This window comes from Megascapheus bottae, chromosome 2, assembly GCF_031878675.1.
Source record: "Megascapheus bottae isolate mThoBot1 chromosome 2, mThoBot2.hap1, whole genome shotgun sequence".
In the NCBI taxonomy this organism is placed as follows: Eukaryota; Metazoa; Chordata; class Mammalia; order Rodentia; family Geomyidae; genus Megascapheus; species Megascapheus bottae.
Genome location: NC_143510.1, coordinates 25394773 through 25420042, shown reverse-complemented (window position 1 = coordinate 25420042; position 25270 = coordinate 25394773). Strand labels below are relative to the sequence as shown.

General features: G+C 41.1%; 1 protein-coding gene across 3 annotated transcripts in view; it reads right to left on the bottom strand.

Moving 5' to 3' along the window:
• The window catches only part of Rarb (retinoic acid receptor beta), a 177751-nt gene that overhangs the window by 57573 nt on the left and 94908 nt on the right, over window positions 1-25270 (bottom strand). For all 3 annotated transcript variants that reach the window (XM_090322355.1, XM_090322346.1, XM_090322365.1), the window contains exon 3: window positions 11849-11990. In XM_090322355.1, coding sequence (XP_090178481.1) covers window positions 11849-11990 — 142 coding nt within the window. The remainder of the gene's footprint in view (window positions 1-11848; window positions 11991-25270) is intronic.

Below are 25270 nucleotides of genomic sequence, written 5' to 3'. Positions count from 1 at the left end.
TAAGACCTAAAAGAGCCTTTGTATCCTATAGATTTGGACACATAATCCTGTGGAGAAAGGGCAAATAATATCGCCAATTGTGAGCTCAGCCCAGAAGCCCAGACAAAGTCCTGGTGCTGCTCTCTCTGAATTGACTGACTGACCGGGCTGCATGTGTTACAGGGGAATGGAGGCCATTCTGAGCTTGCATATTTTCAGACTTTTAGAGCTCAAAGTCCAAGAGGATCATTACCAAGTTTCCATGAAGTTTATAATTGCCCAAGAGCTCAGTCTGACATGTCCAGAACTTAAAGTGGGATTCCTTTACTCATTACATTTTGTCCGTGGTGACCTTCCTGTCATTCAATCCCCTGAGCTGACAGTTTACTAGAGGAGACTTTCATCTCTTTTTGGAAGTGACATAGCATGTTCCGCTTCTAAACAGTTCCACCTTGAAATAGCAGAGAAACCACTTTGTTCTATTGGAAGATTAAAGCAATGTGGCTGAATCAAAATACTTTTGGAGAAATCATGCTGTGCATTCTCCAACATCAGCATGATATTTCTCTCCTAAAATCGTTTTAATAAAAACAAAACAGTCAGCCAGGTGTCATTGGCTCACGCCTGTAATCCTAGCTACTCAGGAGGCTGAGACCTGAGAATCACAGTTGAAAGTCAGCATGGGCAGGAAAGTCTGTGAGATGCTTATCTACAATAATCTACCAAAGTGGAGTTGTGGCTCAGGTGACAGAGTGCCAGCCTTGAGTGGGACAGCAAAGAGACAGTGTCTAGGCCCTGAGTTCAAGCTCTAGTATCAGCATGCACGCAGGCGCACGCAGGTGTGTGTGTGCGCGCGCACACACACACACTTATACACAATGAGAATTTTGTTCCTACATCATAGAAGTTTTTTCCATGGGTAAAATGCAGTGTTAGAGCTTCTCTTGATTCTAGTACTAAAAGATGCCAGTCTTCATTCATCTAGTTCCTCAAAACTGCTCAACTGTTTTCCAGCCATAAAAGCAGAAGGACGAGAGAAACAACCTAGCTGAGATAGTTAATATTTTGCAACAGCAGAGGCAGAAGAGACAGGGGTTAAGTGCTCGATCTCACTCCAGGAAGAGCAAATTCCAGACTGTGCTCAGAGCATGGATTTATTGAGCAATTTAGGTAGCCACCCTCCCGAGAATTGCTGTCACTGGGAGAATGTACTTAAAGGGCCATGTTCATCGCCCCAGAACACAGGGGCTGCGGGAGGACTTTGCAGTTACTATTTTCACAGAGACATTTGTTTCCAAACAAAGGGCTCTCTGCCAGCTATTTTAGAAGCACTTGCATATTTATACAGCCAACTCTCGGCACTGGGGATTGTCTTTGGGCACTGAGGTTTTATCAATGTCTATTTAAAGCAGAATGAGAAATAGCTCACAATGAAACCAGAGAATATTTCCAGCCAAGAATGTGAGATGCTTCCTTTTCCTTATGGGCTGGCTATTTGGTTTCTCCTTCCCTTTCTCTTGGAGGCTGCCTGTCACCTGTCTTTGGTGTGTGCTTGTTTAAGCAGTGCTAGGTTCTCTTTATAAACTAGTCGGCACTGAAACAAATGCTAGATGTGTTGAATTATTTTTGTCAGTATATATTTTTTTTGGAGAAAATCCTGTCTGTCAGTGCATCTTCCATAGAGCAAACATTGGAGTAGCATTTCACCACTGGATACATGCTGTCACTTATATAGTGCAAATCAAGAAAAAGAGCTGAGTGGTCTCATCCATGGAACCCAAGGTTGTTCTGCACTTGCATTTCGTTTCTAAGTCCATGGCATCCCCAGGTTTAACCTATGGAAAAGTCAAACAAAAACTCCTGATGGAGAATCGCTAGCCCTCAAGTAGAGCTTGTCTCTAGCCGTTTCAGAGTATCTACCAAGTCCAGGACCCTGCATACAGGTGACAAGTAAGTAAGAAAATGTTCCTGACTTGCAAATGCTGATGGCCTGTGCTGAGAGTCTGAGAGTCTGGAGTAAGCCTTGTTTCAACATACCAAAGACACATGCAAAGACACACACACACACACACACACATACACACACACACACAACACACACACACACACACACACACACAGTCTCTTGAACCCAAGAGCAAGTTGGATGACATATAAAAGTCATGTTAACAGAGATTCTACCACACTGTGGGCAGGTGGCAGTGACCTACACCTGTCGCTGCTGCTAGCGAAGTGTTCAGATGGAGGTGACCTGGAGGAGGGAAGAGAGCAGGGAAGGTCACCTCTAGCTTGTGCCATGTGATAGGCACACAGAGTGGTTTCTAGTGGCTACTGTGTAGTGCCCAGGAGGAGCAAGACAAGACATGAGTATCCCGGCATCCGGGGAACAGCTGGGCTGGGATCTGCCCACGCCCAGCCATTTGGAGCCAACTTTGTCAACAAGCAAAGGCTGAGAGTCCTCACATTGACCCCTCTGACTCTGCAGCAAAACTGTGTGCCTCATAAGGTCATATAGGATGAGACTAAATGGAAGGAACTCTACGATATGGAAACAAGAGTTTGTCTTTGTGATTGTTCTTAGTGTACTATGTTATTTCTCTTCATTTTTTGCCCTTATGGTTAATCTCATATTGTTACTGTATCTGACTTTGTTACCTGGTGTATTACATATACATTTGTTTGTTTATTTGAGGTAGGGAAGGGGAGGGGAGTTGTACTGTATGGATACTAAGGACCTGTGATGATGGAGTTCAGTGCTTGGTGTAGGTCAGGGGCATTGAACCATGGCCGGAGGGCCTGCACCAGGAGCTGATGCTAAGTGCTGTGCTTACAGTTGACTCCTTTCTTCACAACAGTCACTTGACCCAGTACCATCATAGAGACAGGGAACCTGGGCACAGGTAGCAAGGGCCATGACCAAGGATATACAGAGTGAGTGGGGTTAAGTTCTGAACTCAGGCTGCACATGTTTGTCTTATCAGGACTGGACCAAACCCTGAATAGTCAGGAAAAGCAAGACCCGGTTGTCCATCATTAAGTTGTAGGGTATGCAGCAAGACTGACACTCAGCTGTAGTCGCTGGGGCAAGGCCTAGCTCTGTAACTATGACACAAGAACTGTGGATAAGCCAACATAGAATCTGGGCTTATTAGACTCCCCAATAATAAATAGCAAGGAATACCCTCAGAATTTTCAGATCAACTGCCCATTTTTGTTTTTTTGTTTGTTTTTTTTCCAGTCCTGGGGCTGGAACTCAGGGCCTGAGCACTGTCCTTGGGCTTTCCTCAAGGCTAGCACTCTACCTCTTGAGCCACAGCTCAAGCCACTGGCTTTGCCCATATATGTGGTATTGAGGAATCGAACCCAGGTGCATGCTAGGAAAGCACTCTACCACCAGGCAAAATTCCCAACCCCCATCTGCCCGTTTTTGTAAACACAATTTTTACTGAAACAAAGCCACACTCTGCTGAAACTCTTTCGTGCTGCAGAGTATTCAAAACAAACACAAAAGGACCTTGCATAATCTAAAATATTTACTGTCTGATCATTTTGTGCTGGTATGGGGACCTTGATCTTAGGACCTCATTCTCTCCCTTGGCTTTTGCACTCAAGGCTAGTGTTCTACCACTTGAGCCACACCTCCACTTCCTGTCTGGTACTTTAAGAAAAAGTTTGCCAAGCTCCCAAATAAACATAATTCAGTCCTACCTAAGTGTCAGAGAAGACTGGAGAACTATTAATTAGGGATATTATGACCTCCATGTGATTTTCTTACTGGTCATAAAATGTTTGAATGAATATTTGTATACAGAATTTTATCATTAGATGGTTTGCTGCCATTCTGTGCCAAGTTGAGTATGGTCTAAGATTATGTTTCATATTACTGTGGTCAGAAGAATATGCTAGGAAGCTAGTAGATATACATATAAAATCCAAATCACATATACAGGTAGGGATCAAAGGAATATTCCAGCAAACAAGTATATGTATATGTATATATATATATAAAATCAAGTTATATATACTTGGGAGCATATATGAATAAAGATACTGAAAACTTAAGTTTCCAGGTACAAACATCAACAATTAGTAAAGTATACGTGGAGGGATTCTGTGAATTGGAACGAAGATCTCTGAGTGTAATCCAGCAGTGTGTTTGCAGGCAGGTCACTTGACCTCTTTGAATCTCAGAAAACAGGGACTCCCGGCACCCTGCTTGTTCTACCCGTCACACTAGATGACCCCAAGTCTTGAGAGATTCATGCTGCTGATAGCACATTTTGTGATTGTATCTCTCAGGGTATCATTGCTGTCTTCCCTGTCTTCCCTTTCACATGGCCTTCTACTCAAGCGGTCCTGGTAAAGAAGCCACAGAGTGGATCATATTCAGTTGGGAGGAAAGAGACCACAGAATGATAAAAAAAAAAAAAAAGAAAGAAAAGAAAAAGAAAAAAACAGGAGTTCTAAAGAGAGAGGGAAAAGACCCAAATGAGCAAAGAAGTAGAGATGCAAGGAGGGAGGAGGGCTCAGGCAGGGGTAGCATTCCCTGGGGTACCTCGGTGGCCTCACCTTCAGCTAATGGAGGCAGGAAGGGGCCAGGTGTCCTTTCTGACACCCTAGTTCAGTTTTCCCCCTGGAGTTGGGTTCCACGACACCAGGATCCTCTCCCATTCTCTGATTACATAGGTCTCTGTTTCTCTGGGCAAAGGAGCCATCTACCTCCTAGTTTATAGTAGCTAAGTGACAGGGTTATTTTAGAACTCGTGTTCCTAAGTTTTATTTTTCATGACTTGACATAATATTTGGAACTGTGCTTCTGCCCTGTGGCAATTATACAGGATTCTGCATGCACACGGGCTCCCCTTACTTTTCTCCTCAGGCACCACCAAGCCTATCTTTATTCGAGTAACACACAAGTTATGCCAGCAGCCACTGCAGCACAGTGACCACCAGGGGAGAAACCAAGGGGAACCAACCGTGTGCTTGCTTAGTGCCTACATGTGCTCCAGACATGAGGTCCAGTCCACAGCGTGCACCAGCCAGGTTGCTGGGATTAAGCCCATGTACAAGATACCTCATTCCACTTGAGGTAAAATTAGGCAAGTGGCCAAGGCAGCTAGACCATGGGCCAGATTTGAACCCACTTCAGGCTAACATCAAAGCCCTTTGTCTTTTTTCTCTTGCTCTGTACTGTTACATAATGGAAATTTCTTTTTCTAAGGTAAGATTATACTATACTGTATGTCCCCTGTTCAGGAGACAGGCAGCAGGGGAGAAATTGTGTTAGTAAGGCTGGAGGAATTTCACTACTTCCTTTGCAGTCTGAGTGTTAATGGTCACTAAACCCCAACGCAGGGCTGACATGACGTTCTAATAGAATTAGTGTTTGTATCTCTTGGGCAAACAGAGGAAGGCATTAAGTGCAAAGGGGTAGCAGATTCTATTTCCCAACTTCTAGGACATTTTTAGATATGAAAATATAAAGTTTTAAGTCTTTTGATTACTTCTGGGAGGCCCTCTTGGGAAAACTTGTGTGTCATGAATCAAAAAGAAGGGGAGGGTGAAAGGCTTACCTACACTGGGCAGAGTAAAACAATCACAGTGAAGCCTGGAAAGGCCATAAGAAGCTGAGATGCAACAAGGGAACCCATAAAGAAATAAACTAAAATTAGAAAGACATAATACGCCCTGATGATGATTTTTATGTCATTTCCCAAGTACATGGGGCAACTTACAGCATGAATATTCTTGTGATTAAGCCAGTAAAATCCAGAGTTGAGCCAATGAGCACAGCAATATAAGCTGTACACTGGCAAAGGTACTTTTAACTGAGGTTAAGTATCTTTAGTCCAAGAGGTTTGTTTTCATGTAGGTTTAACCCTACTGGAGGATGAGACAAGCCCAGAGCAACAAAGCTCGATGGTGAAAGCAGCTAAGTGTCTGTACAAAGCACATTCACTCCATCGAACCCATCCAGGGGGACGTTCCTGTTGGAAGTATAAATCGGAATTTAGAGACTTTATAAGAAGCTGTTTTTAAGCTCAACATGCCCCAAATGAGAAGGTATCAATGAGCGCTTAGGGACTCTTAAATTCAGAGATTATTCAATTGCTCTGTTCTCCAAATAGGAAACTGTCATAGAACAAAAAAATGCCTCCATATACACATTAAACAGCAATCTCAAACAAAATCGAAGACATGTTTTATCCACACTCCAGATCATGGACAACAAAAACATAACCTCAAAAAGCAATACCTAGAGGCTCCCTTTGTCAATCAGTGATGAGTAGTTAAAAAAAAAAAAAGAACAGCAGAAATGGAAGGGTAGTTAGCTTCCACAATATCTTTGTTCTAGATCTAGGGTGAGGAGCCCCCAGTCTGGGGGTCAGAGGCCCACCATGGGAACTTAGTCAATGTCAGAACTTTCAGATTTCACTACTGACCTTTCCTTGAAGCATCAAGTTATGATTCTGACCCGGGTTCTGGACCCCTGGACCTATCCCAGGGTCCCATTCTTTTGTCACTAAGCAACCTGATAGCCAAGCTTAGGAGAAAGTGTACACTAACCCCGGCATCTTTCCATCTGTCCTTGTGTGCCTTAGCTAGGCTTTTTGCCTCTCATAGTGACACCAAATTGGCTGCTCCCTCAATCGTATTTGACTGGGTCTAATGTCTTTAGGCGAAGAGAACTGGAAAGAGGAAGCAGTTTGTGGAAATGCTGTTGTCTAAACAGGATTAAAAGCATCAGTTCTCATGTCAAACCTGTGCTGTTAGTTGATACTAATGTTCCTCTTATCCAGGTACAAAAAGCCAGCCCAGAGAAGTTGAAAGACTTGTTCTTGGGCTCTAAGACATGAATAAACAGCTCAGAATTGTTTTATGCTTGACAATGCCTGAAAGTAAAGCCAGGGAGGGCCTGAATTTGAGTACCTTTAAAAAAATGGTCATATAAAGCAGACGTGGTGACACATCCCTATAATCCCAACACTTGGGAAGCTGAGGTAAGAGCACTGTGAGTCCAGGCCAGCCTGGTTAATCTGGCAAGATCCCATGTTATGAAAACAAGAGAAAGGAAAAGGAGGAAGAGAAGATTTTTTTAAATGGCCATTTAACCACTTACTAACTTCAGAACATTTTTAAAGGGTCAGTTCTTAACACACACACACACACACACACACACACACACACACACACACACACACACACAGATTGCTACCTTGTTTAAAGCTTTGAACTATTCTCTAGCTGGCTGCCTATTGGCTAACTAAGGCCACCTTCCCTTAGCAACACCTAAACCTCTTTGCACACTGTGGATAATTAACTATGTCACAAGCTCATCTGGACTTTTCTTGAATAGTCCCAAATGTGATGCCTTCCTTCCCTCCCCTTCCTCTCCCTTTTCTATTTTTTGTTTGATTTGGGGCTTTGCCAGCATCTTCCTTTGCTGGCTTTGTTACAAGCACCTTGGGTTGTCACAAGCTTATCGCCCAAGTTAAAGTTGTTTAGTTTTCTTTGCTTCCTTCTCTGCTTCTTCATACATTTTTGTACCACTTTTAGTATGTAGCTGAAAGTCTTTTTTTCCCACCTTCAAATTCCATGCCCTGACCAATAACTCTGCAAAACAAAGGACTTTGTCAAACCCATGATAAAGTCTATGATCTATCTACTCTCATGTACACAGACAGAAACACATAGAATTAACAATACTTTTTTAGTTGGCTCCATTAAAGAATTTCTTTTACTAGTAAGTCCCCTTGCACATTTAAAATCAAATTTGATCTATAAGAATTAAATTTGCTCATGATTTTCTAGGGAATACATCTGTAATCTAGAGCAAGGAGTGCAGTTATTGTTTTATTAACCACTGGCAGTAAAATAAAATAGGAAAAGTAGTTTAGAGTTTTAAAAGCTGCCTTTTATGGCATGCAGTATTTCAGTTTGAATCTAGACTTTATAATCACTTGTTTTAAACTCCAGCATGCCCCTCATGAACTATGCTATCTTGAGGAAGGTAAGTAACCTCTCTGTGTCTCAATTTCCACATCTGCCATGAAAAGAGGAATTGGAGAGGTTGGGACTAAAGGACCTTTCTCCTTTGGATATGGTGAGGGTCAATGGGATAAGAATTAAAAGTGGTTACTACAGAGCTCACAGTGGTGAGTCACACTCATAAGCTTAGCTTCTCAGGAGGTTGAGACCTGAGGACCAAGGCTAGGAACCAGACCCGGCAGGCAAATCTTCAATATTCTATCTCCAATTAATCAGCAAAAAGCCACACTCTTGCCTCGCCTCTTACTTTTCTGCTTCCCTTTGGGAAATGTCTATGGGGAGAAGGGGGCCACTTGCTTTCATATTCCCAGACCACATGCTTTGGGTGGGATCAGCCTTAATCTGAGGCTTAGGAGACTGATACATGGCACACACACCTGACATAGGACAATATGCCATCCCTAGACAAAGCAGTGTGAGCCAAGTTAGGCCAATGAGAATCTATTCCGCAGTTTTGATGGAATAATCAGAATCTAAGCATTTGTTTCTTTCAGTGAGTAGACTTTGCTCTATCTTGGTCTGGCACAGAGAAAGCTTTCACAAAAAGGAAGGTAACCCAGTAACAAGTAACAGTGAGATATGAAGAGAAATGGCCCCTGCAAACAAGCATGTGCCTTTAGTTTTAGCCATGTTACTCTGGACTTTTCAGTCAGATATGGCATTTTTTAACCTTATGCCACTTGAAGCTGGGTTTTCTGTCACGTGCATCCAAAGGATTCATATATTAATGACAAGTGCTATGGCTGGAATTGAGTGTGAACTTTGATAATTTTGCTTGTGCAGGGAAAACAGGGTATGAAGAGGAAGCATACTTGAATTGGAGACTTGGTTCTGTCATTTGCCAGTAAGGGATTGCTTGCCCAGCCAGTTCATCTTTCTGGGTGCTGGTCTTGCATATCAAATGAGAGGTGATTGAAACCAATCTCCAAGATCTTTTTTCAGGCCTAACATTCCATGAGCAGCTTGGATTCCTTGCATATGCCCGGGTAGAATCAGTTACTGGTTCTCACTTTGCCTGCTTCTTTCTGTTTCCATTTTTATAAAACTGTTCTATTAGACTCAATTTCTACACTGTAAGTGTTTATTTCCCCCTTCAATTTCCTTTTAAAGAAAAACATATTTCTTTTTATGTACTTGGATATAATGATCCTATTTCTTCATATTTTTGTATTTTTAAATCTAATTAAGGTGATAAGTTTCTTGTGGGCTAAAGCTAGAGTTTTCCTGTGTGTGTAAACATTATTATTATTTTTTTTAATTGCCAACCAGGCTGCCAGTTTTTATAGAGAGGCAGGATATGGGTTTTAAGTAATGTAAGCAGGAAATGGGTTTTTGGCCCACACAAAAATAAATGCAAAAGTACTGATTTTCTCTTAGTTGACATCTGGCTTACTCATTTATAATTTCACTGTGAACTGACATTCCCCCCAGTAATGCAGTGTGCCATCCATGTGTATAGAATATCAGACCAACATGGAGCTGTCACTGCACATCCTGTGAGGACCACACGTGAACATAACCTGATGGTTTCAGGTCACTAAGCTCTACACTTCAAGGGTTGGATTTGGGCCCTGAGATAATTGAATATTAGCTTCCTAGTTCCACATTTATTGATTACAAGTAATTTACTAACTGGAAAGTTTGGGGAGATCAAATTGCCTTGGATAAACTGTAGTCAAGTGCTCCGTGATCTGCGGATAGAATTGTCTAGAAGGGAAAGGTCTGTTCCATGCTGCTTCCCTGGTTGATAGGTAACCGAGCCCATTCTTGTTCATGAACAAGGATCCCCACTCCAAAGGCATGGTTGTGTATTTCTCAGCAAACATAACAAAATGACCTGGAGGCAGGGGGTTCACAGGAAGCTTATTCTGAAATTTAGCGATGCTATCAGATAGGGCCTGTCTTCTACACTTCTTACTTTTCCATCCACAGCACCTGCCTGACTTCCCCCGGGGTCAGAGGACAGTGACTACTTGCAGCTCTGTCCACATGCAAGTGCAAGGAGGCTACCTCTGCTCCTCTGTTCCAAGCAGTCTGAATCACCACCCAATGGACTGGCCTAGGTTATCTACTCATACAGAGAATTAACCACTGTGGACAGGACAGAAAATGCACCATACAGTATGAGACGATCAGATGAATATTAGCTCCAGAGCACAGAAAACCACGGGATGTAAAAACAAATGAAAATCTGAACATGGGTAGTTAAAGAAAGATTAAAGGACTTTCAGAGCACGACTAAGAAAGAAGGCTACATTAAGAAATAGCCCCTGGATCCCTGAGTAATAAGCCAGCCAATCACAGCTGAGAACTCAGAGTTCAGCTCAATGACAGTGGCTTTCCCTAGTTGAAGAACTGAGTATGTCTCTGGCATCTTCAGGGCCCTTATCTACTACCTTACTGAGTGACTCACATGTGCTGTGGGCTTTTTTTTTTTTTTTTAACAAAGTTCCAAAGTGACAGTATGAGTGAAAACATAGGTAATCCCATTAGCTTTGCACCTGCAAATTCTCACAGCTGTTTTCTTCATTTGTTACTTTCCTATTCTTTACATGAAAGGAGTGAGAATAGAAATCACATACACAATGTGAATTAATGCACCTTCTATCTGGCAAATATCATGTAATCCTTTTACTAATTACAATAAAATATTTTAAAGAAAAGAAATCATATACACAAAAATTGTGGTGCATATATTCTGTTTACATTATGCATGTGTTCTTCAGGTCCCCATTATCAGATGTTTATGGACCAATCATTCATTTTTTTTATCTTATTAAAATGCTCCCATTTTCCTTAATAAAATCTATTATTATAATCAGCGACTCAGAAGAAAAACAATAAATGAAGTTGAAAAAAAATACCAAGCCTCCAAATTTCAAAATGTTTCTTCTAAAAGTCATGGCTGGGTACAGGGGCTCACACCCATAATCCTAGCTACTCAGGAGGCTGAGACCTGAGGACTGAGGCTTGAAGCCAGCCCAGGATGAAAGTCTCTTGAGATTCTTAACTCTACTTAATCAGCAAAAAGCCAGAAGAGGAGACTTGGTTCAAGTGATAGAGTACCAGTCTTGACTAAAAGAGCTCAAAGACAGGCTCTGAGCTCAAGCCACAGCACTGGTATATAATAAAATAAAGTAAAACAAAAGAAAAGTGGGGAGGAGGGTAAAGCTGGGCGCAGTGACTCATGCCTATAATCCTAGCTTTACTCAGGAGAGTGAGATCTGAGGATCATGGTTCAAAGCTAGCCTGGGCATGGAAGTTCGTGAGAATCTTATCTCCAGTTAACCAGCAGAAAACTGGAAGTGGTGCTGTGGCCTAACATGGTAGAGAGCTAGCCTTGGGCTAAAGAGCCCAGCCCCACAATCACCACCACCAACAAAAAAAACAAAAAGAAAGAAAGAAAAGAAGAGGTGTGTGTCAAACTAGTACTTCTGTTCTAGTCCTGTTTCTTGTCTTCTCTGCTATGAAGATCCTTATTCTTACTGTTGAGATGGTTGCACTGGCTCTGTAATGGGCCTGCGTTACCGATGACTGGGACATACAGTGAAGCAGTAACTAGTTGGGAATACAAATCACAATCCACAACACCCAACCCCTGTCTTTGCACCAACTGCCACTCAAGTTTTATTGGGAAACCTCCCAATTCATTCCATTTACGTGTCATCTCTGTTTATACCCACCCTTAACAGTATGTCTTTGGTGAAGATCTGATTTTCACACACTGATATCCTTCAGGATTTGATTTTGGAAGCTGAGCAAATATATTTATAGATAAGACAAACAGGGAGATTTATTTTTCTTTTCACATTCCACTTACATTCTTTGGACATTCCCACTTCAAAGCACTTCTGGAGTCGGCAGTACTGGCATCGGTTCCTGGTGACTTTATTAATAACACAGTTCTTATCTCGGTGACAAGTGTAAATCATGTTCTTCTGAATACTTCTGCGGAAAAAGCCCTGCAAGCAAACAAGAATATGAGCAGGTTGAGTAAAACAACTGAGCTTCATAAGAAATCAAAACTACCTTTTTTTTAAAGGCAAAGTTAAGATTTTTAATGTCCATAAATGCTGTAACAAATACTAATCTGTCAAAACTACCTTTTTGAGGATACTTGCTCTTCGTATAACAAAGAGGTGGAAGTGGAAACATTAACATATGAAATCCTAAAACGCTTGTGAAATATTTATAATGGTCCATTTATGGCATACCTTCAATCCCCTTTTAATCAAAATTAGAGATGACCATTATGTCTTATTAAAGGACAATGCATGCCATTAGAAAACACCATGTAGAACTAGGATCCTTCCAAACAGGCTTAGCCTAACTAACAACTTGGCTGGCTAGCAAGAATAATTCCTGGTGAATCCACAACCAAGAAACTCAATGAAACATTGCATCAAAAAGAAATCAGTAGCTTTGTGCAAAAATTAGATCTTTCCAAGGAATCATCTCCAAGTTCCTTGATATAATTAGCTGCCATCATAAACTTTGAAATACATTTTTAAAAAATGGTCCCGGATGAAAACAAGGCAGAAAAATAAGTATCTGCTCATTTAAGGGCATGTCAGAGTTTCACTGGCCAATGAGATAAGCCAGTGGTCACAGGTAGCTATTGAAGTTGAAAATCAGTGAAAACCCAAACAAAATGAAAGTTCATTTCCTTGCAGTATTCCCATCTCAAATACTCAACAAGCACATATGGGCAATGGCTAATCCAGGCAGCTCATGTACAGAATATTTTCAGCAGTGCAAAAAGTTCTTCCAGGTGGCACTATCTTACAGCTCTGACCAGGAAGCCCACTCTGGGTCATCTAATGTAACACTTACTCACTATTTACTTTCTATCTACTCACACTCAGAAATATTGTAGAAGATGGGTCAATTTTTAATTGTTTTTGTTTAGTGCTAGGTAAAAAGACTTCTGAAAAAAATCCTGAAAAGTATTGTTTTATTGCCTTGTAGAACATTAACTACCTTTTCATTTAACTTTGTATTCTTATTCTAGCTTTCTTGTTTCCTTTTATTCTATGTATCTATGTATCTATCATCATTAAATCTATCATCTATGAATCTATCTACCTATAAATCTATATATCTTTAAATCTATCCATCTACCTATCTATCCATCTAGCTTATATAAATTTATCTGCTTTGTCATCAGTCTGTCCATTTACCTTATACAAATCTATCTACCTTATCATCTATCATCTGTCATTCTCTCTTGATCTATCTTAGATTACCCTAAATCAGTTTTGTCATCTATGATTCCTACTATTCCCTACATTAAGAAGTTAAAGTTCTGACATATACTTACTGGATACATTTTTAGCCTTTTAAACTTTTGACAAAATAAATTATTTCTGCTGATCTTCATAAAGTAAATCAGACTTTAGACTCCACAAGCAAGGGCCCTCAATATTTTCTTTACCTACTCATTTCTACTATACAGTCAATAGATAATAGATAATTGGGTGAAGTTTGCTGAACCCCAAATGAATAAACAGTGGATGATAAAAAACATATCTGTTTCTTTTTTCCTTTTTTTTTTTTGGTCAGTAGTGGGACTTGAATTCTGGGCCTGGGCTCTGTCCCTGAACTCTTCAGCTCAAGGCTAGTGTTCTACCATTTGAGCCACAGCGCCACTTTCCTTTTTTTCCTTTTTAATGTCCTTCTCAGAAACCTCTCTGTTGTTCTGAGCAAGGTGTTGCTGCCAATGCATTGTAACATAACTTATTTCTACATAGAAACAAGTCCCTTGAATGTAGGAGACACACAACTGAATGTGTTGAGCAGAAAATTAGTCTTCCCATCTTAGTGGGGAGCCTACAGGCTTTCCCTGTAGTACATCAACACTGCAGGAGGTGGAACTAACAATATTCAAAGCCACAGTGCATAAAGCAAGAAAGGTCTTCTAAGGCACATTGTTTAAGATGCTTCTGTGGGCACCCTATGCTTCTAGTGTCTAAATAAACATGTTTTTACTGGCATGGTTCAACTGTAAGTACCTGGAAATCTGGTTTAAGGTCACAACTTGTCACATATCACACACACACACACACACACACACACACACACACACACACACTTTTTTCCAGGAAAACACAGTTGAATTTTTATACCTCTGGAGCTATACAAATGCTCAGAATTGAAAAAGCAGGTAACAAGCACCATGAAACCTGAACAGAGGCCGTGCAGGATGGTCACCTTAACACACATCTTTCCCAGCAAAATGGTCCTATGGGCCACTTTCGTCCTCCAGATGTACACACTCAATTTACAGAAGCTTCCAGTGCTTCTCTGCCAAGGAGCTCAGTCAGACACAATGGAAAAATCATGTTTTCTGTGCAAGTGAAAGTGAGGACTGGACAAAGGTAACCCCTGTGTTGTTTTAAAAAAGTGAATATTCAATTTGGCAGATTCTTAGTGAGGGACTATGGAGCTGAGGAAAAAACAACCCAACAACCTCATGACGCTCAGTTAAAAAGAGAGAGAATTAAAGGACTTCATAGGTCACTAATTACCTAGGCAGGGTAGTTGAATAACAATGAAGGCAGAAACTAAATAGGACTTCTTGGTTTTCTAAATCCGATTTCTGGCTGGGTTTCAGGAGAAGGTCTAAGTTTCAGTAAATCATTTCCACCAAGGTAGAATACTTGCTGACTAAAATACATACTGGGAGGTATTTTTACACACAGGGTTGGGTAAAATGCCCTCTGAGCCACACAGGTTGGCATCCTATGAATCCTCTTCCTCCTCCTTGCCACCATGAGCCATTACATAAACTGTTCTCCCAACTGTTTGGAGGATCCTGTGTGTATGGAAATGTGTGTAGGAATAGCCCCATTATATTTAATATTTTTAGTCAAATTAATTGAATCAAATAAGTTAAATTTTATTTACTATTTTTTAGATAGATTGACTCATCCCTTTACTTTTAACATTATTTAAAATGGAAACCTTGTATTTCTGGCTTAAATTGGAAAGCCTGGAAGGGTCAATATTAGAAGGCACTCATAAACACAAGAAAGCCAAAGACCATAACGCTCACCAGTTATTTTCCTTTCAGTGTGCAGGGAATTTACAGAAGATGTAGAGCCCCGACTCTCTCAGTTCTTGTTGAAATGAGAACTAAGAAAACAGGAGAACCACCTGAGCTGACTTGAGAATTTCTCTTTGAGGAATTCTGAGAAAAATAGGCACGTTTTTCCCATGTGACTCAATGTCAGATAAAGCCTCAGATGTAACTGACCTGAAACTGGAAGCCTCATTTGCTGAGAAACAAAACATTACAATCTAAGTCTTGTCTATAAAACCAAGGCATATAACAAATGATTGTTGCCCTTAATGTACTATGTTATCTCTCATCTCCTTTGCTGTCCCTTGGGTATCTCATATTGTTACAGTATCTCACTTTGTTATCTGATATATTGAATTTATTTGTATTTGGTTATTTGATAGGGAAGGGGGGAAAACCAAGATGGGGGGGGTGGCAGGGAGGGTAATGGGTACCAAGACATGTGGAAGGGTATCAATGTAGGTGAATTAATGCACCTTCTATCTGGCAAATATCATGTAACCCTTTTATTAATTACAATAAAAAAGGAAAAAAAACAAGCTTTACAAGAATATGCCAAAGTGGGGGCAGATTCTGACACATGTGGGTGGACAAAAACATGGGGAGGGAAGAGGACCTCAAAACTGAGCATGTAAAGAGGAAGGAGTTGGACCCATTGGAGGAACAGATGTGGAGCAGAGGCAGGAAGAGACAGCCTCGGCTTGAGTGAGGGCAGCAGCCTCCTCAATACCCACTGCAAGGCCTTAAGAGAGGCACAGCCCTGTGGGGCTAAGCCCCCTCACCGCCTCAGTGAGATGCTGAACCATAGATTTAGAAAGTCCTTTCCAGCTGCAAATTTCTGGGATTCCCAGTGTGTCCACATACCAGGGAGGGATGACTTGACAGTGAAGAGTTTTTAAGGGCCAAGAAAATGGCCAAGGAAAAGGTAATGTCTGAAGATCAAGAAAAGAGAAACCTTCCATCAGAACAAAGCAAAGAATAGTAATTTTCTTGCCTGGAGTTAACGAACAGCAACAAGAGGTGCTATGATTTCATATCTTAGATCTTAGCTCTTGATGCATCTCTAAGGAAGGGCTTCTCTAAGGAATGGGTACCTGGGGCTTCAAGTCTCGTATTGATGCTTCAGGATTGTCCCAAGGCCTAATGGCTTGGGATCTGTTGGATTAGATTTCATAATATCATATCTCAGATTGCTGACACCATCACAATTTTACTCTGTTATTTAGCCTTGGCTAAATGTCCTCATCTGAAATTAAAAAAAGAATTACAAAAGTATTTACCAAATATAGGGAATTTTTGTGTCTACCCAGGGAAGGAATGCATGCAAAACACTAGCACAATGCCTGCTATATAGCAAGTGCCCAATGAACGGTAGCTATTGTTATTAGCAAAACCTCTCCTTCTTAATGTTTTTGCTACCTTTTATTTTGCTTTTTAAATTTTTATTTTCTATGGTTATTATAAAGGTGGTGTACAGAGGGATTACAGTTACATAACATGAAAGGAGTGCATTTCTTTTGGGACAATTTACTCCTTTCCTTGCTTTTTCCCTGTTTTTCCCTCCCATCCCCACCCACAAGTTGTATGGTTCATTTTCAGCATAGTGCTAGTGAGTACCATGCCTTCCTCTTTTTTGCCAGTCCTGGGGAGTGAACTCAGGGCCTGAGCACTGTCCTTTGGCTTTTTCCTCAAGGCTAGCACTCTGCCACGTGAGCCACAGCACCATTTCTGGCTTTTTCTATGCATGTGGTACCAAGGAATCAAACCTGGGTCTTTGTGCATGTTAGGCAAGCACTCTACAACTAGGCCAAACTCCTGGCCCCCCTCTTTTCTTTTGAGTGAATTCCCATAGACATCTCCAAAGAGGGTAAAACAGATGAGGGAGAACATAGTACATTAAGGACAACAATCACTCATTAGATGGTTTTTGTTTCTATATCCTGGAGGTGTTTTCATTTAGCATCATTCTATATGGCCTTATGTATCTAGGTTTTGCTCTATTGCAGATCTCTGTTAGGAGAGCCCAAGGTTTCTACTGATTATGACAAATGAGGGAAACCATTGAGCCTATGTTCCTCTGAGTCTGGCTTACTTCACTTAATATGATTTTTCTAAGTCTTTCCAGTTCCTTACAAAGGGGGCAATGCCGTTCTCTTCTCTCATCTCTTTTGCTGTCCCTTGGTTATCTCATATTGTTACAGTATTGTACCTTGTTATCTGATATATTGGGGTGGGGATGGGGGGAGGAAAATGGGGACCAAGACATGAGAAAGGGTATCAATGTTTGTGAAGTAATGTACTTTCTAGCTGGTGAATATAATGTAACCCCTCTATCAATTACAATAAAACTATATGAAAAAAGAGGGTAAAACAGTGCTCTGAATTTCTGAACAATGCAGGTTCCCGTGGGTGGCCAACCTCATGATTCCAGAAGCCATCTTTATATTTACCTTTGCAATCACTGATTTGTTTACTTGATGCCAACTAATTAGAGTGGTGTTAGGATTTCTTGGGGAGAAAGAGACTTTCTCTATACATAACAATGTATTATTCATAATCCCTATCATCTCTCAATGTATAAGAAAGGAAGATAGGTGGATATTTTGAAGCAAATGGCACCAAACTGAATTATTAGAGCTTGACTGGTAGCAGATGAAAAATAAGGTCCAGAGTACTATCTGGCAAGTAGTATGCACACATAAAATATTTGCTGAGTAAATGAAGGTCACAGGACTTCAATTGGGTTGGAAGGGATCAGCCTTTTTTTTAATTTTTTATCTAAATTCCAATAAAGTGGTAGGAACTGAGTAATGGCTTTTCCCTGGAGGGGAATTTTATAGAAAGCAAACACAAGGGATGGCCGAGAATCCAGGTCGGTGGATGTGTGAATGCTGGAAGAAGGGTTTATATTCTTGAAGCACACCAAGCATTTGCTAGCTCTTCTATGCAAGAAAAGTCAGGGCCAGAATTCTATTCTGTCAGGATTGTGTGGGAGCTGGAAGCCATCAGGTTCCTCAGGAAAGTTAGTTAGAATATTTTAAAATTGATACAGTGATCTAGGCACCGTACAAATAATACCCTAGGAGGCCAGTGGGTCTGGGAAAGAGAGTGGCCTAAAGTCCTTGCTGTGAGAGAACACTCACCAACTCTTAATCTCACAGTTGCTGATGAAGATTTATACTGCAGTATTCCTTGTGGAAGTTGGTTCTCAGCCTTAGCGTACATTATTTTAGCCTTAAGTTATATTAGGTTTAAAGTGTGGATTAAAGAAAGGCACTAAATAAAACAACTTTTTCAAATAAAGGCAATTTGGCACCATAGTTAGAAAAGGCATTAAGTGAAGACATATTTATTCTAAAAGCAGCATGGGAAGCAGGCCTATATGACTTGAGCTGCTTTCCAAGTTTGCTCTATTCTATGTCAAGTTTGAAGAGAGTAATTTCTCCTTTCAGAGAGTGAAAGCAGGGAGTGAAAGTGAGATATTAATTAGTTCTTTATTGTCTTGGTTATTAAAAAAAGATTTTCCCCCTTACCCCCCGTGCAAATGTTTTATTTATTTTTATCAGGCAGTGTATTTGTAAATGAAAATGGGTTGACACAGGCCCTTTGGTTCCTAATCTGACATCTATAACCTCCAATGTTGCAGGGTTATTAACAAGGAGCACAAATGAATCTACTTGCACATTGAGTGAATAATGAATTTTTCCTGTGTGCAATACTTTTTCTCCATAATGCATGTGAACAAAGTTACCTCTTTTGATTTTAATAAACCATAGTTTTGTTAAAGTTGTTCTGGACTTCATTAGAACTTTTGTCCACTATGCATTTTAAAAGAAAAAAATTCTAAGTCCATCTGAATCAGGAAGGAACCAGGTGGATGGCCTCAGACTCATTTTCTGGCCAAAGTACAGGTCTGGTGTCACCGGGCCAGTGCAGAAGGCTGGCTCCCATTTCTAGCCAGAAGCAGACACTGCCAGCAAGAGGTAATTGTTGAATAATCCCATCAGAGCTTCTTTGGGAAACACAGTTTGGAGACCAGGAAATGTGTTGCCTTGAACAAACAAAAAACACTCTCCATGAGTGGAAGTCTATGCGTGACAATGTCTAAAAAAGTTATAAATAGCCAGATTTGATCCAGCGGGAGTGAGAGAACAGTAAAGACCTTTTCACCCTATTGAAAGACAATGGGTGAGAGGTAGGGAGGAAGGAGAAAAACAACTTAGCTTATGGTTCTGAGGATGGAAAGTGTCCCTTCCATCTAACAATATTCTGCTCAGGCACAGAGCACTGACCAAGTCAAATCAAGAAGAGGCCATATCAGAAAGGCAAACCATCTAAGATTCATACCCCAAAGAAGGCCAAGCTGTCCCAAAGGGTAGAAGATCAGAGTTGTCTACTTTTTGGGAGGGGGTGGAGGGAGAGAGAGAAAGAGAAATTTCTTCCAGGACTCAATGTGGATATTTAGTAAAGAATGAATTACAGCAGGAAAGACTTAAGTGCTTTAATTTATAACAATCATGGTTTTGATAAGGTCCACATCTTTTGCCACTACCCTGGAGGGGGTGTCTCTTTGTCTTCTCTTGCTATACCCAACTGTAACTTCCTGGGTATAGCTCCCCTTGCTCAGGTTAGGAAGCTCCTATTTTGTAAGAAGTCTAAAAGATTCATCTAAAGAAAGTACTGATCACAGATTTGTGGGAGGATGGGGGTGGGGATATGAAGGCATTTGTCTTTGTAACAACCAACTTATCCGGAAAACGAGGCCATTTTCCCGGACTTTGTCAGGTGAACCCCTGAGAGCAGCAGTCCTGTTCAACCCGCAGGCCATAGTTCTCCATCCCTTTAATCCTCAATTAATTAAAACTCCCTGGGAATGGCAATGAGAAGGTAGTCCGGACTCCCAGGGGTGAACCTGCACTGGCATCATCTGAGATTAAGGTCTAAACTTGAATTCTCAGCAATGGCCCAGGAAGGGCACAAAGCCAACACATTTAGTTCTCAATGGCCTTTATCTAGAGGAACACGATCCAGGGAAGAAATTCTACTGTCTAATGCAAACTCAAAGTGGACAGTTAAGATAGATTATTCACCTGGATAAAATATCATTTAATTTAGGTGTGGGGAGGAAAGTCTTTTTATATTCCCAAGCATGACCTTGGGTAAAATAATTTTGTTTAAATAACAAAGTCTCATACAAGTCTGATTGGCATAATCCTTTTCTAATTTGTAGGTACTGAATCCAACGTGTTGTGTGACCAAGCATCTCAAAGCAAAATTTTCAGTTTTCTTTTTTTTCTTTTGGTTTTTGTTGTTTTAAAGCAAGTATGAAACCATTTGTTCTCAAAAGGTGAATAGGTTTGGTTCTAGGCAAGGCTGGGTATCGGACTTTAAAGCCTCACAGTGCCCCACACGGAGAAGGGCCCTGTGCGTGGCCTATGGCTCTTGGCCTATGTTCCTGTCTTGAAATGCTGAGTTATTTTTGAACAAGCGATAAGCATTTGTGTGTTACACAGGATGCTGCAAGTTACAGCTAATCCTGACTCTACAACAGCATCTACAGCCAGTCTGCAGCTTTTTCTCCTTCATGAAGCTATGGATGCTTGAAAAGGGTGAGTCTCTCTCCTCACGATAATCTTAAAGCTGTGTAAAGACTACAGATCAGAGGGAAATAAGTGGTTACCATTGTGATGACTCTTACTCTCCCCGAAGTTCCTTCAGATGTCTCTGAGAAATGCCCTGGTCTCAGCAAGAGCCAGAAGGGAAAACTTTTCAGCAGGTATTTTCCTGGTTTACTACTGGGCTTTCTTTCCAGCTCAAGGAACCCACAGAGGCTGGAGTAAGAGGAGCAAAAAAGGACTTTTTTTTCACAATTTGCTAAGATTTCCTCTCTAAGAAACACACACACACACACACCCCGTAGGCACAATTTCAGGAGCATCTGAAGTTCATCCTGGCAGCCATAGAAATGGACTATGTTTTTTTTTTTCTTAAGGTAAGGAAGACTATGAGGTTGAACAACTAATTGATTTTCAAAAAAATTCTTTGCACTAGGTTAGATTTTATAAAATGGGATCTGGTCACTTCTACCTCTTCTCAAGGGTTTGGGTTAAGATGTTGTAGGAGGAAAACCAAGAATAGGACAGAAAGCCTTCGAGCATGCAAGATTTTTTTGGGCTGCTCAGACTTTTCTTTAATTCTGGTCTTGCAAATTTACTTTAAACCAACTGAAGACATCTGTTTTCTAGATTACTTGGGTCAGTTATTTTGTGCAACCCATAGTTACCAATTTATTATCAGGATTACTCTAAATATAACAGGGCATGAAGCCAACGAATTTGAAGTTCTAAACTCTCAGTTATTATACTAACAAAAATGTACTAAAATAGCTTCTTAAATATATCCCAGGATTCTGCAGAACCCTGTTGAGATGTACGTTAATTACTAAATCTCACCTGGACCCACATGAAAGATTCCCATCTGTACTTAAATGCAGAAAAGAAAAAGGCAAGCAGAGGGAAGGAGATTCAAAGCATGCTCACATAGACTTAAACACTTTGCCAAAGAGCAGGAATTTTAAAATCTCTTTTAGAAGTCTGGTAGGCAACATTTGCCGTCCTCAAAGCCAGGACTCCATCCTAATGCTGGGTTCGTGACAGTGCCCCATTACCATGGCAACTCTGCACAGTGCATAATTCAAAGGCCTTTCTCCGACACGGATAATTATGATGTACTTGCTTTGTTTTTATGACATTAAAGATCTAAATTAGCACAGGGGAAAAACGCTTGTGCACCATTTGGTGGGATTTCTTTTTAAAGTTGATTTGACTTTTTTTTCCTGGCACATTTGGGATCTTTCCAACTGGATATTTTCCCCCTTTATTTTATGCATGATTCCATCCGAAGCCTGAAATAAGAAGGAAGGAGTCATGGAGGATGTGAAAGGCCAACCTTTACACTTACAGCTTCAGAACTCTGGTAACCAGGACACAACAGAATTTATGGATGGAGGGGGTGGAACCTTCTCCATACCTCAGAACCTCTCCTCACATCACTCCTTCCCACAGTTTCAAACCACTCTAGTTGATTAAAATATTACCAAGTTTAGTGAAGAAAAAAAGAACATACTGCTTGAGCCTCAGGTTTGGAGATGGATTTTGCCCTTGTAGGGAAAAGCTGGGCTGCCTCTAGGATACAGTGACATAGGACCAAGAGCATTATCCCAAATCGTAACCTTTTGACACTGACATGATCAACAAAATCAAGCTGCCTGCCCCTTGAAGCTGCCCCCGCTTCTGGCTATTCGTACTCATACAGGCCTCTCAAACCCAAAGCCATCTCTCTGTGCTCAGGGTCCTCGCTTGACCCAGCTGCAAGGTCTATTCCTATTGCTCATGCTAGCCCAGGCTGCTACACACATCCTGCTTTAACATGCACTCTACAACACTGCAATGACTGTCCTGTGTGTCCTTCTTCCTCAAGACAGTGGATGTTTGCAGGCAGGGGTGGATTGTACTGACTTGGGTGATAGCATGCACACAGGGGGTGTGTGTGTGTGTGTGTGTGTGTGTGTGTGTGTGTGTGTGTGTGGGTGTGTGGGTATTGGGCCTGGGTGTTATCCCTCAGCCTTTTTTGTTCAAGCCTAGGACTCTACCATTTTAAATTTGTTGTGTATTTTTAAAACTTCTTTTTATTGTAAAGGTGATGTACAGAGAGGGTTTCCAGTTTCATGAGACAGACAGTGAGTACATTTCCTTTTGAACAGTGTCACCTCCTCCCTCGTTCTCTCCCAGTTTCTCCCCCTCCTGTTATCCCTCCCTCCAAAGTTGTAGAGTTCATTTCCAACATAGTGCCTAATGGGTTTCACTGCTGAATCGGTTCACTTTTTGTCCCACCATTTTTGTGCTTCCCCTTCTGGCTTTTTTGTTGTTGCTGCTGGTGGTGGTGGCTATTTGGAGATCAGAGGCTCACAGACTTTTCTTTCTGGGCTGAACAATGATCCTCAGATCTCAGCCTCCTGTGTAGCTAGACTACAGGCCTGAGTCACCATCACCTGGCTTAACTGTTTTCTTTCCTTCTTTTAGAATTTAAGAACAAATTATCCTTAGGTAGTTGTACAAAAGGGTTTCAATTTACCATATGTTTTACTCTTTCACCTTCCATTGTTCTCTCCATCCCTTCCAACTCCACCCACACCCTCAAGTGTACATTGTTTTATTTTCATACATGCTCATGCAGTTCTTCCAATTAAAACACAACTTATGCTTATAGATGTTCCAAGTAGAAGGAAGGAAAAGAAAACGTAGCAACAACCTAAATTCAATCATTTAACAACCACCCAGTTTTTAAGTGTAAGGAAAAGGAAACAGAAGTTATACTTTCAGTAGTAAAACCCTGATGTAAATTCAGGCAGCCAGGCTAATTTAGTGATTTATTTTAACTTCCCTTCTTTTCTTATTCCAAATTAGCAAAAGATAGGCTCAAATTTCACCGGCACGCTCCTCTTTCTTGATCTTTCAAATTAAAGTAGCTCTATTATGTCAGCAGGGTGCCAAGGTTTGAAATCAAATAGGTCCCCAATGCAAAAGGTAAAGTTCTGTTAAACAACATGAACTTGCCTGCAATTAGCATGTTATAGCTTCTACCTAAGCACTAGGCTATATAAAAATACAACCTTGGAGCTACTATTTCCAAGACTTTCCATTTTTACAAGTTCTGACCCTACTTTGTAAGAAAAAAAATAGCAGAATACATAAAATTATTTTGTAAGTCTACTTCTCTGCTTTTCTACTTCATACCTGGTTCATACATAACAAGAGTAGCAGCCTTTCCATTACACTGGAGAGAAGGGCCAAACAGCCCTAGTAATAAAAGAGGTACCTGCCAATTAGTTAGATTGTTCTCCAGTTTTCAATTAAAGGCAGCCTAATGGATGTAGGGGGACCTGTTTTATTTTCCCTGACAGAGCCCTTCTTTTTAAACTTTTAGCTTCATCCTCCAAAATTGCTGGCTTTAGACCGAAGAAACATCTATCTCAAGTGAAAAGCTGTCCTGTTCTTCTTCCATTTCCTGTATCAAAATTATACCGTTTTCCATAGTGGCTTCCCCACCTGGCTTCACAAGCTCTCCGCTGCCCAGAGCAGGGCTTGTTAACAGATTGTGGTCCCGATGCCACAGCTAGTATCAGCAAATGGGGGAGGGGCGGAGTCTAGACCTGTCCTCATTCCGTGTGTGTGGGGGGGGGGGGGGGGTTCAAACATGCACACACTTGCCCATGGCCAGCACTGGGGTATGAAATCAGGGCTTTGCACTCGCGCTCGGCAATTTTGTTCAAAGTTGGCACTCTACCACTTGAGTCTCACCTCCATTTCAGATTTTTGTTTTTCTAGTTAATTGGAGATAAGAGTCTCACAGACTTTAATCTGGGCTGGCTTTGATCTTTTAATCTCAGCCTCCCGAGTACAGGTGTGTGAGCCACCTTCTAATTACAGAAAGACAAAGATGACTTCAGATGTTAGAGGGTGCTTGTAATTTTTAACCCACCCCAAGTACTTCAGTTCTGAAGCAGCTGCCTTTGTGTGGAATTGGGGTTGTTTTCCTTAGATCAAACAGGGCTGAAAATTTCCTTGGACATGGTTGGCCTTTTTCCTTGGAACACACACACTTCAGGATGGTTATTTTTATTCAGTGTTTTCTCAGATGAATAATTAGGAGATACCACAGGCAGGGTAGGAAAAGAAAAAAAAGGGGCTGGACCTCATAAATCATGACTCAACTACATTTAACTACCAAGAGACTGAACAACCTTCTGTAAACAGCTTAGTGGGTTTAGTTTTCCATGGGACAGTGTTGTCCTCAGGGTGGAGCTGGGTCATGCTCCTTCACTGGCAGCCTGTGGCTGAATTCCTCAGGTAATCTTCATGTACCTAGACAGAGAAAACATCATGTGCTTTGTACTAGTTCCTATTTGTTTTCATTGTCACTTGGGTTTTATGTGGCACAGGCAAAATATTTTTAGGAAACACACCAGGCCAGGGTGAGCACCAGAACAGACCCTGGAGAAACACTGAGCAGGCCACAGTGACACACGTGTCCGACCAGCTAAGCAGTCTGCACCTTCAGGATCCCCCTCGGAAGGAAGTATGAATTAATTTGTGATTTCCA